A 13,319-nucleotide genomic window follows, 5' to 3' on the forward strand; every position below is an offset into this window, starting at 1 on the left:
TGTCTCTGCTGTGGCATCCCCCCTTTCTCTCTCTCTCTGCCGTGACATCCCCCCTTTCTCTGTCTCTCCCTCTGTCTCTTCTGTGACATTCCCCCTTTCTCTCTCTGCCTCTGCTGTGACATCCCTCTTTCTCTCTCTGTCTCAGCTGTGACACCCCCCTTTCTCTCTCTGTGTCTCTGCTGTGACACCCCCCCTTTCTCTCTCTCTCTGCTGTGACATCCCCCCTTTTCTCTCTCTCTCTCTCTCTCTCTGTCTCTGCTGTGACATCCCCCCTTTCTCTCTCTCTGTCTCTCTCTCTGTCTCTGCTGTGACACCCCCCCTCTCTCTCTCTCTGCTGTGACATCCCCCCTTTCTCTCTCTGTGTCTCTGCTGTGACATCCCCCCTTTCTCTCTCTCTCTATGTCTCTGCTGTGACATCCCCCCTTTCTCTCTCTCTGTCTCTGCTGTGACATCCCCCCTTTCTCTCTCTCTCTGTCTCTCTCTGCTGTGACATCCCCCTTTTTTCTCTCTCTCTGTCTCTGCTGTGACATCCCCCTTTTTTCTCTCTCTCTCTGTCTCTGCTGTGACATCCCCCCTTTTTCTCTCTGTTTCTGCTGTGACATCCCCCCTTTCTCTCTCTCTCTGTCTCTCTCTCTGTCTCTGCTGTGACATCCCCCCTTTCTCTCTCTCTCTCTCTCTCTGTCTCTCTCTGCTGTGGCATCCCCCTTTTTTCTCTCTCTCTCTCTCTCTCTCTCTCTGTCTCTGCTGTGACATCCCCCCTTTTTCTCTCTGTTTCTGCTGTGACATCCCCCCTTTCTCTCTCTCTCTGTCTCTCTCTGTGTCTCTGCTGTGACACCCCCTCTTTTTCTCTCTCTCTCTCTCTGTCTCTGCTGTGACATCCCCCCTTTCCCTCTCTCTCTCTCATTCTCTCTCCCCCTCTCTCTGCCTCTGCTGTGACATCCCCCCTTTCTCTCTCTCTCTCATTCTCTCTCTCTCCCTCTCTCTGTCTCTGCTGTGCCATTCCCTCTTTTTCTCTCTCTCTCTGTCTCTGCTGTGACATCCCCCCTTTCTCTCACTCTCTCTCATTCTCTCTCTCTCTCCCTCTCTCTGCCTCTGCTGTGACATCCCCCCTTTTTCTCTCTCTCTCTGCCTCTGCTGTGACATCCCCCCTTTTTCTCTCTCTCTCTGTCTCTGCTGTGACATCCCCCCTTTTTCTCTCTCTCTCATTCTCTCTCTCTCTCTGTCTCTGCTGTGCCATTCCCTCTTTCTTTCCTCGCCTCTCCTTGTCTGTGCTATTCCTCTGTCTGTGGCTGTGCCATTCCCTCTCTCCCAGTGCTACCCCTCCGTCTCTCCTGTGACATTCCCCCCGGTCTGATTGACATTCCCCCTCTGTGTCTGTGCAACAAGATGCTGTGGATGTGAGGACGGCAGGCTGTCCGCATGCAGCTCACCTGTACCCCTCGCCCATTGCCAGAGAGCGGAGCGCAGCCGGAGGAGCCGGTATCGGTGACAGTCTCTCGGTGACAGTCACTCCGTATGCTGCCCCTTCGAGTGTTATCTGCCTCCGGGTGTCCCCTCGCCCGCAACGATGCCTTTTCACCCGGTAACGGCGGCGTTGATGTACCGGGGGGTGTACACCATCCCCGAATTACTGAGAGAGCACCCCCCCACTCAGCTCCCCGAAGACGAGATCGAGGGTAAGTGATCCTGACTGTGGGGGGCATGGGGAGCACCTCTGCCTGGGTTACATTGGGGGGGGGCTTCAACAGGTGCCTGGGGTTTGTTATCCTAGAGGTGAAGAGGGCACGCCACAAGCAGCCTGCCATTCTGCTCATCTCTCCATCTGTCTTGTCTGCCTGTCCATCCGATCGCTCAGATCGCCCCCCTTCCTTGTACAGCAGGTGACCCCCCATCGTGTTCCAGGAGCCCTTGAAGGCGATGGTGTCGGTGTGTGCTGCTGATGAAGGCTGCAATGTGGCTGACATATAAGGAGGCAGTTCCTGTCTTTCATTCATAGACTCTGAGTACTGAGTAGATCGTAATTGGTGTAAAGCAGGTGTCAGCCAGTGTGATGATGAGAGCAGGATGGCAGGGAGAGCCGAGGTGACCACAGACACACGACACCCTGCTCTGCACTGCACTTTCTACAACTAGTTTAGCACACAACAGATCTTCTCTTTGTGTCACTGCATGCCTGCATGAGTATCACACAAACACCTCTGATCAAGGAAACTTTACCTACTAACTGGCCTTTACAAGGAGATTTCGGTTTGATTTTTTTTGTTCAGGTTATCACAGCCGTTCTTAGGTTTTGTACATCCACTGTGTAATTAGAAATGAAAGAAAATACAAAACATATTGCAAATAAGAATCTTTAATTATGATGATGGGATAAGGGCAGCAGTAGGGCCCAATGTCACCCTGATTCAGTGGCCCAAGAATCCACCTATTTAGTGGAATCCTATTTATGAACTTTAAGCCCCGTATACGCACTCAGAAAGTCCTACCAAAATGCCGCTTTTAAAGCGATCGTACGATAATCTGATCATTAGTAGCAATCGACTGAAATTACTCAAAGGGACAAGCACAAAAAATGTATTTGTACAATAGCAGATCGTATGATTTTTATTTTTGTTTAACCAGTACGATTTTTATCCGCAAAATACAATACAAATGCATGATATCACTTCAGAATTTTTAGCTGTCGTACGAGAATTATCGTAACTTTAGTAACATCTTCACCTTTGATATGAAACCAGCACATCAAAAAAGCCCCAAAAAACGGATAGTCATTTGTCTGATCTCAATGTGTATACGGGGCATAAACGATTGCACTTTTTGGTAAAAGTAGTTAGTTTTGCTAATATGGTCCGACATTATGTATGACTCTAATCGCACCACACCCGCACCAAAAAGGTGCAGGACCCTTTTTTTGGTCCACACTAGAATCAGATCGCATGGGTATTCATATCTACACAATCTGATTCTGCACATTGCACTGCATTTTGCAGAATGATTTCAGTGTGTCGTTAACTAAACATACACACCCGCAGCGGTTTGCATGAACGGTGTGCGATTCAGATGCGGTGCAGAATTTGCACAGAAAGCGCTGTAAATTCCGCACCGCATCAGTGTAAACCCAAGCTTAAACCCAAAACCAATAATGTATTTTATTACAGCTTACCAATCATTAGATGTGTTGGCTGCATCAGTTTTCTGGTCTTTGTATTTCCCTCTCTGTTTTCACCCATTGATCTGGCCAGTAGCACAGCTCCTGTATTAGTGAGACACCACTCTGGAGGAATGAGCACAGGACACAGCAGACAGCAGCATTGTCTGTCTTGGAGGTGGGGGGGGGGGGGGTTGTTTTAAATGTATTAGCAGAATTAGAACCAATAACGAATTGAAGCCAAACATTGTTGGTCTTGGTGGGGGGGATGGGAGTGTTAAATGTATTAGCAGAGTTAGAACCAATAACAAATTGAAGCCGAATTCCAGCTCACACTTTATAAGAAGTTGCAGCAGTTTTTCTTGCCTTTTGGGATAAAGGTTCTGCATGAATAAATAAAAGCTGGCCATTTCGAGCAGCTCTGCCAGTGTTAAAGTGTTACTAAACCCAGGACCCTGCATTCACTATATCTGGTCTCCCACAGTACACACAACATGGAAATGCAATTATTTTAGTAAATAGAAACTGCTAAACACCTTTTCTCATCAGCAGTATATAGCAGTCTTGTGACTTCTATCAGTGTCCAGCACAGCATATATTAAAGCTTGTAGGAGGAGTTTTCATTCTACTCTAGGAGGATGCAGAACCCCTGACCTCTGTCTGGGCAGTGCTGATTGGCCCTGTGCTGATCACATGCACCCTCTCAAGTAAAAAAAAAAAAAAACCTCTCTAGCAATACACACCAAACTGAGCATGTGCAGAGTGACTCCACACAATATGTCTTATCAGGAGATAAGAAGGGGACACTGGAAGAAGGGGAGGATCAGATACATCAGGATCAAATGGCCCTTTTACAAATTGCAGAGGATTCACCCCTTAGGTTCTTAGTATAACAAGCATTTACAGACTGATTTTACTGTTGTGGGTTTAGTAACACTTTAAGTGGTTTGTCTCATCCATGAAAAACTGATACAATCTGCTGGAGAGTTTGTGCAGTGAAAAACAGCAGACTTGCTGGTTGAATCACCAGATGAGAATAGATGAAAGAAAGCCTAAAAAGGAAACTAATATAGCCATCACCTCTAAGAATTGGTAAGTTACAATACTATAATTTTTTGCTTTTTATTTTTAATATTGCTTTAATGAGCACTTGTGACAGAGGTGCCTGTTGTCAAACAAGTTTTTGAAAGTTTTTGCTTTGGAAAGGCCTATCCTCAGGAGCAACTAAGGCGATCTATAGCCACAGCATACATTTTCATTTTATAACATCAGCATTGTACTAAAATACAAACAATCTAATAGAAGATTACATTTCCTTTCATGCTGTAAGTGCTGCCTGTCTGCTGGCCATCTCTTTCTACAACTTCCTGGATTCCCTGCAGGCTTTGCAGCTTCTCCCCAATTTCTAAGGACTACATATCCCATGGTACCTTGCCGCCTTGAAGCATTGATTCCTGTACTGACTCTGCCTCCTTAAATTCTCCAGTAGTAGTAGTCCAGAAGGCAGGCTCTGTGTGAAATGTGTGGCACAGCAGTGTGTGATTGCGTAGAAGTAGGGATCTTCACAAAGTAACTTTACAGACTTTGGGAGTAGGCTAGAAATAATTTAAATACGCTGTAGAAAAAGAATAAATCATTTTGCATTTTTGACCTAGGATCACACTGATGCTGCTCTATGAGCCACGTTTTGCATGGGTACGGCAGCTCGTTCTTTTGGATAGGCTGCCTCCTAAAAAGCAGGGAAAAGGTCCCTGCATCATTTTTGGAATTGCAGCCCACACAGGAACCGCAAATGTGGTGAGGTTTCTAGTGCTGGAACGATTTCCATTAGGATTAATGGCATCTGCACACCTCTTGCATTTTTCTTGGTTGTGACTGCGGGAACAGGTACGGCAATGGACTGCTGTGCGTTTCTACAAAACACAGCGGAAAACGCATAGTTGTGAACCTAGACTAGAGGTACTCCGGTTTCCTTTCACACTCCAAAGACATGCTGGTAGGTTAATTGGCTCCTGTCTAAATTGTCCCTAGTATGTGTATGTATGATTGTGAATTAGGGACTTTAGATTGTACGCTCCTTGAGGGTTAATGACTGATGTTAATGTACAATATATGTATGTAAAGTGCTGCATAAATTGACGGCGCTATATAAGTACCTGTAATAAATAAATAAATAAAGGTATGACCAGTGACAGTCAGATAAGCAATAACAACCACCTGCAATGATCTTTGTATTGCCTGCTCTAATGCAGGCCATAGACGGGTCGTTTATCGGGCAAATTTTCGTCCGCACGAAAATTCGGCCGATATTCACGCTGTTACTGGGGCCAGCACGTCGGCCTTTTTTCGCAGATCTTCACATTTATTTTTATCGGTCATGCTGGAAAAATCAACTTAGCATAATGCCGTAATGCAGGGCATAGACGGGCCGTTTATCAGCCGAATTTTCGGACGATAAATGAAAAGTTGGTTGGCCCAGTTGCCGATGCTCCCACTAATGTCCACGAAAAATGGCAACGGGGCCGACTTTTCATTTATCGGCCGAAAATTTGGCTGATAAACGGCCCATCTATGTCCTGCATTACGGCATTATGCTAAGTTGATTTTTTTTGGGGGGGGGGGAGGGGGTCAAACTAAAAATAAATAAATAAAAGAACCTTGAAATTGATAGGGGGCACAGCCTACATGTCCAGGTTTTCTATTTCCCAACCAGGCATAGCCGTAGTGTACTAGTCCAGCCTAGTCCCTTTTTCCTTTAATCTGGTGATCTTTGCTTACCTCCTAGCTGCACCCATTGTAGGCTCCCTGCTCTCCCTAATATACAGAGTGTGATGCTGCTAAGATTTAAAACTAAGACATGGAGTGACTTTCTAAAAGCCACCAATCAGATAAATATCTGCATTAAAAGTTAAAATCTGATTGGCGGCTGTGAAGAACCAATTCCACTTCCTAGTACTGATGCTTTGATAAATGAAGCAGAGAGAGAGGTGACATTGTTGCAAGATGCAGGCCAAGCCGCCCCATATGTGAGAAGCTCCGGAATCTGGCTGCAGTAGAATACATATACCGACATTGTTCTATTGATTTCACTTGTTCCCTGGGATTGCTCTTTAACTTACTGACAGACCTCCAAAAAGAACTACCATTCTCCAGTGGATGCTAGGCTTGCAACAATGAAGCACCTGGCCACATGTGATTGCCATGGTACTATTAATTCATTTCAGCATGGGTTTTTAGATGCCAATCATTTTATATGGGTGCCAAAGCTTTTGCTGCATAACATTTTCAACACAATAATATTGTCATTGCTGGCATTTCCTGAACAGTATTTATTGCCATAACAGTAAGAATTACAGCTGATGTTTACATTTAGGGCCAATTCACACTACATGTGTTTCAGTTGCTTTTTTTCTGCATCCAAAACGTACAGAAAGTAGGTTGTGTGGTTGTCAATGTCATAGTTCACATCAGTGCTTGCAGTTCCAGTGCGTTCTGGATGCAGAAAAAAAAGTAGAACATGCTGCTTTTTTCTGCACAGAACTGTACTGGAGCGTGGTTAAACACATCAAAAATGCAATGAAACGCACCAAAAACGTACTGGAACGCACATGTACCTATCTAAATTGAAGAGGGGAAAAAAATAAACTGGAATGCATAAAAAATGCACTAGAACACGTCACAAACACATAAAAAAACGCACCAGAATGCACCAAAAAGGCGTAAAAAATGCACATGCAGAAACACATCCAGAATGCACCTGGACTGCGTTTCTATAGTGTGAACTTAGTCTTAGAAATTCATTAAAGTAGTATTAAAGTGACTGTAAAGGTAACAATGTTATGCATTAAAAATAACAAATATGTCATACTTACAGTACCTGCTCTGTGTAATGGTTTTACACAGAGCAGCTCCGATCCTCCACTTCTCAGGTCCCCTGCCGGTGCTCCTGGCTCCTTCCCCCTGCCAGGTGCTTCCATAGCAAGCCGCAACGAAGGCACTCATGTGTGTATGCTCCTGAGCTGGCTCTGTGTGTCCATTGACACATACAGCGCGGCTCGGCCCTGCCCCCTGTTCCCTCCTTACTGCCTGTGATTGACAGCAGCAGGAGGCAATGGTGCCCACTGCTGCCTCTCTAATGAGGAAAGAGAAAGTTGAGAGAGCTGCTGCTCTCATACACATCATTGAATCAAGATCAGGCTCGAGTAAGTATAAGGGGGGGGGGGACTGGAGGAGGAGCTGCATAATGAAGATTTTTTACTTACTGTCTTTAAAACCATTTTAAACCCAAAACCAAAAATAAATTGCAGTTTACCAATCATTAGATATGGAGGCTGCATTAGTTTTCTTTTTAGACTTTTCCCCTTCTGTGATCTGGCCAGTAACACACCTCCTGTATTAGAGTGCCTCCAATCTGGATGAAGGAGCATAGGGGCACCCATGGACAGCAGTATTGTCAGTGTGGGAGAGGGGAGTGTTAGATGTACTAGCAGATTAAGTCACCGGTCACACCGCTAGCGATTTAAAATCGCGCAATTTGTGTGCAATTTCTGAAGACTTTATTACTACTTGTGAAGATTTTCAACAATTTCTTGCAATTTGCAGTGCAATTTCCATTATATTCTATGTATGTGAAACAACAAAACTGCAGAAAAAGTAATGCAAGAACTACTTTAGAAATCGCAGCTGTAGCAAATCGCACGTTCAGGGACAGACTGACCATTTGGAAACTCGGGCACTGCCCGAGGGCCCAGGGTTGGTAAGGGGCCCCATGAGATGCCCCTGGTACCTTTTTCATAGCCTTTTTTGAGTTTGGGCAAGGACACAGGAGCCCCATGATCCCCTATTGCCCGGGGGCCCCATGAATTGTCAGTTCGCCCCTGCACACGTTAAGACACTGACATTCACATTCATTAGATGTGATTTCAGGTGCGATTTCAATTTTCAAACCGCATCTGAAATCGCATCGGTGTGACAGGGCACTTTGTAGCAAATTAAAGCCAAACTCCAGCTAACAGTTTATAATCAGTTACAGTAACAGTTTTTTTCCTTTGGGAATAAAGGTTTTACATAAATCAATAAAGGCTGACCATTGTAAGCCCCCTTTCATTGTTAAATGGTTTCTATCAACGCTGTAACTGCTACACCTGCAAGACACCTTGTTCTGTTGAAAAACAACAGACTTACTGGCTAGATCAACAGGTGAAAACAAAGGATAGTAAACGGATGCAGCCACCACATCTAAGAATTGGTAAGCTGCAATATAATAAATGTTTGCTTTTTGGTTTTATACTGCTTTAAGTTGAGGTAGATGTCACTGTGACATTTCGACTTAAAAAAAAGTGAACAGTGCGATGCGCTGTGATTGGCATATCGGCACTGCGGTTATCCAGCCGGTCGTAGTAATGCAGCAGCTGGTGAGAATAGACCCTAAGTGACTATTACTGGTGTGAGTAGTATGTAGAAATTGTGATGAAAGTCATTATTCTGAAAAGGTGCCTGTCAAACCTCTGGTTCTGAATGCAAGCACTAGAAACGGCTCAGCCAATTTTTAGAAACTGAAAATGATTAAACTGCTTGGAACAAGTGCAAAGCCCAAAGGGTCAGAGAGGATCACCAAAGCCCAGTCAGTGTTGAGGTGACAGATTCCTTTTAAATTAAAGGGCAATAAAAAGTCATTTCTTGTTTAACTTTTGATTGTATCTGTTTTATTGCTGCAACTTGTGAATATTAAAAATCATATTAAAAATTAAAATGTAATTCTGCAACTTGTAGCATTCAGCTGAAACCTAGCTGAACCCTGGATTAGTATGGTGTAATGCTTCCTTCCTAATTGTCAGGAGTATTTGCAACCGAAAACTCATTACCTTCAAAGCTTCTAGGTGGACAAAAGCAAATTGAACTTAAAACTAACATTGTTGATGGAGGTACTGTATGATTATATATGACTAACAGAAGTCTTGGAGGAATAATTAATGTAAGATGTCCAACCTGATTCATTTTGGCCAAAAAATTGTTCCTCTATATCAGTGGTCTCCAAACTGCAGCCCGGGGGCCAGATGTGGCCCTTTGCTTGCCTTTATCAGGTCCTTGGGGCACTATGCCACCCACTGATACAAGGCACTATTCCTTCTAGCAATGGGGTATAATTACTCTTACTGATGTCAACAATAGGGCACTGTTCCTACAACTGACACCAATGATGGGGCACTATTCCTCCCACTGATACCAATGTTATGGAACTATTCTTCCCACTGACACCAATGATGGGGCACTATTCCTACCACTGATACCAAAGTCATGGAACTATTTTTCCTACTGACACCAATGATGGGGCACAATTTCTACCACTGATACCAAAGTAATGGAACTATTTTTCCCACTGACACCAATGATGGGGCACTATTCCTACCACTGATACCAAAGTCATGGAACTATTTTTCCTACTGACACCAATGATGGGGCACTATTTCTAACACTGATACCAATGTTATTGAACTATTCTTCCCACTGACACCAATGATGGGGCAGTATTCCTTCCACTGACACCAATGTTATTGAACTATTCTTCCCACTGACACCAATGTTGGGGCCCTATTTTTTTCGCTGATACCAACAATGGGGCACTATTCCTTTCCCTTATCCCAATGATGGGGCACTATTCTACCACTGATACCAATGTTATGGAACTATTCTTCCCACTGACATCAATGATGGGGCACTATTCTACCACTGATACCAATGTTATGGAACTGTTTGTCCCACTGACACCAATGATGGGGCACTATTCTACCACTGATACCAATGTTATGGAACTGTTTGTCCCACTGACACCAATGATGGGGCACTATTCCTACCACTGATACCAATGTTATGGAACTATCCTTCCCACTGACACCAATGATGGGGCACTATTCCTACCACTGATACCAATGTTATGGAACTATTTTCCCCACTGACACCAATGATGGGGCACTATTCCTACCACTGATACCAATGTTATGGAACTATTTTCCCCACTGACACCAATGATGGGGCACTATTCCTGCCACTGATACCAATGTTATGGAACTATTCTTCCCACTGACACCAATGATGGGGCACTATTCCTAAGACTGATACCAATGTTATGGAACTATCCTTCCCACTGACACCAATGATGGGGCACTATTCCTTCCACTGACACAAATGTTATGGATTCTTCCCACTGACACCAATGACGGGGCACTATTCCTTTCCCTGATACCAACAGTGGGACACTATTCCTTCCTTTGATCCCAATGATTGGGCACTATTCCTTTCCCTGATACCAACAATGGGGCACTATTCCTTTCCTTGATCCCAATGATGGGGCATTATTGTTTCCTTACTACCAGCAATGGATCACTATTCCTCCCACTAATACCAATGATGAGGCATTGTTTATTCTCGTTGACACCACAGCATTTTCTGCTCACACTGGCCATAGTCTGGCCCCCTCAAAGTCTGAAGGACAGTAAACCGGCCCTTTTTTCAGAACGTTTAGAGACCCCTGCTCTATATTATTCATTTTAGAGGTAGATTCAGGATTAACCCCCTTTGTGTTGTGTCTCCACTTCCATGACCCTTTGACTGTCTTTGCACCAGAGATGCTGTATTGTAGTAAAGCAGTACAATGAGCATTAATGAACTACCAAGCATGTTGTACTTCCAATAATCATTGATCTGACTAGTTTTCTTAAGCTGTATATTTCAGATGATGAATTCTGAATGGTTATTAATGTTGCCCATAATGCTATACCTCAATGACTACTCCATATGTGATTGCAGATATTCACAATGCTGTGAGCGTCTTAATTGACAGAGACTTGGATAGGTTTATAGAGTAAGACATGTGGAGCTAGGAAAATAGCTATGGAGAATGGGGTCTTTTTTCCTTGTAATAGCATATGTGTGGTGGTGGTGGGGGGGGGGCATACCCCATCCCCTTAAGGAGCTCAGTTCCATCTGCAGTCACTACAGCCACCATTCCTATGTCACTATTTGAAAAAAACATTCTCAGGGTTAAATGACTATTCAACCTATCAGTTCACTAGAAATGAAGGCTCTCTGGCAAAAGGCACAAACAGGGATCTATCCACAGACTGATTAGGCTTTAAGCAAAGTGTAGCGTTGTGATGGTTCATGCTCAGATACTTATGTAATTCACCATCTTGCAGGGGAACTGTTCTGAAAGGCACAGATGAACACGAAAGGCAGAGGGAATAACTTAACATGACACATTAAATTAGGAGCAGAGGCATTACAAACAATACATGAAATATTGTATCTTCCCTGAGCTGCCCCTTCTAGGCTGGATTTATTACAGTGCACATTACTGGCTTTAATATGTAGATCATGCACAATTCAGACAGTCTCTCATTTATTTGTGTCTGTCTGTACATGGGTGTCTGAGTGTAATGTACTTCTAAGTGTAATGCTGCTCTCTTGCAGTATTTTTCTAAGTCATCGTGGGAATGCAGGGATGATTCATTTTAAAATCTCTAAAACTGAATTACGCTGGGTGCAATGCTGCTAGATAGCCTTTTATTACATGTGCATTGTTGCAATAATGTGTTAAAATGCAGACAGTAAAACAAAGAGTCCGTGGTGGCAGCTACAGTGTGTGATTTTAGCTAAGCCAAGTCTGGATTTACTGATTGCAGAAAACAATTATGTCTTGCTGAAAATAAATAAATAAAAAAACTTCTACTGTTGATCAGGGACACAGAGTGCATGGCTGTGGCTTCCCATACATTTATTTAGATATACTGCAGGGGATATTTACTAAAACTGGTGCACTCAGAATCTGGTGCTGCTGTGCATGGTAGCCAATCAGCTTCTAACTTCTGCTTGTTCATTTAAGTTTTGGCAATAAAACCTGGAAGCTGATTGGTTTCTGTGCAGAGCTGCACCAGATTTAGCACTCTCCAGTTTTGCAGTTTGAGCCATATCCAATCCGCATGACATGTGAGATAACATTGCTTCCTATGGTACCTGTTCATATATGTCCAGTACACTGGCGGTGTGGATTGAAAAAGAGTCCCGATTTCTGAGCACTGTGGTCTGGTTCAGGTGTGGATTACAGGCTATTGACTTATATGGGAACAGTTTCTAAACCACACGTCATCAGTTGTGAACAGGATAAAATCCTGATCTAAACCTGACATGAACCTGATGTAAACCTGACATGAACCGCTGCCACTACTGTGTCAATTAACTGTGAAACCTGAGCTTCAATCCACATTGTACATGTGTGAATCCACACTAAAGGTGGGAATACACAATCAGAAAATCGACCGATCGGTCATCCGACGACCGAGAGGCGTTCATTCCTTGGTTGAAATCGTGGCCCACCATTAACCAATCTAAAAAAATCATTCGTCGGGCAATACGTAGTGTTGACATCTTCCGTACAAGTGGAAGTGATGCAGTGTGCGTGTGACCTTGTAGCAACGCCCTTCCGGCCAGAATGAGCGATATACACAATTAACAGCAATGAGTATAATATAGTTTATTACATTATCTATATACATAAATAGCGATCCATAAAATATAATATGCAGAATTCAGGTTTCATTATCTCATTAGGCCAATCAACTTTTAACATTTGGATTTTTTGTTCGTGTTTATGATGATTCCTTGGACATAAACATCCGAGTCATCTTCTGTTTCCGCTCATGCGTGATAGTGCCTGATAGATTTTTTTCGTACAACTGTCATACCACCGCATAGAAAATCGGTCGTTCGTATGCGAAACGACAACCGTTTTCACTGTTGTTTAACCAGATTTTTTTGTTCACATCATTATCGGTTAAAACATCCTGCTCATCAACGAAGAGAAAATCGTTTGATCAGTGGTTCCGCAAAATTTTTCGTACGATTTTCTTATCGTGTGTACAGGGCATAAGTAAGTCTCCCCTTGTAGCTTTTTAAAGTGTGACTATACCTCATACACAGAGGAGGTCAGGGGCGGACTGACCATTTGGAAACTCGGGCACTGCCCGAGGGCCCGGGGTCAGTAGGGGGCCCCATGAGATGCCTCTGGTACCTTTTTTATAGGCTTTTTTGAGTTTGGGTAAGGACACAGGGGCCCCATGATCCCCTATTGCCCCATGAGTTGCCAGTCCGCCCCTGGAGGAGGTATCCATTTTGT

The 13,319-nt window shown here is 43.8% G+C and overlaps 1 protein-coding gene across 1 annotated transcript in view; it reads left to right on the forward strand.

The window, feature by feature from the left end:
• The first annotated feature begins 801 nt into the window (after positions 1-801).
• Positions 802-13,319, forward strand: part of CABP7 (calcium binding protein 7) — a 155,731-nt gene continuing 143,213 nt past the window's right edge. The window contains exon 1 of the mRNA XM_089655454.1: positions 802-1,676. Coding sequence (XP_089511580.1) covers positions 1,568-1,676 — 109 coding nt within the window. The 5' untranslated portion in view covers positions 802-1,567. The remainder of the gene's footprint in view (positions 1,677-13,319) is intronic.

Source organism: Staurois parvus, unplaced genomic scaffold (genome assembly GCF_062004578.1).
Source record: "Staurois parvus isolate SC_StPar_1 unplaced genomic scaffold, SC_StPar_1.0 ptg000840l, whole genome shotgun sequence".
In the NCBI taxonomy this organism is placed as follows: Eukaryota; Metazoa; Chordata; class Amphibia; order Anura; family Ranidae; genus Staurois; species Staurois parvus.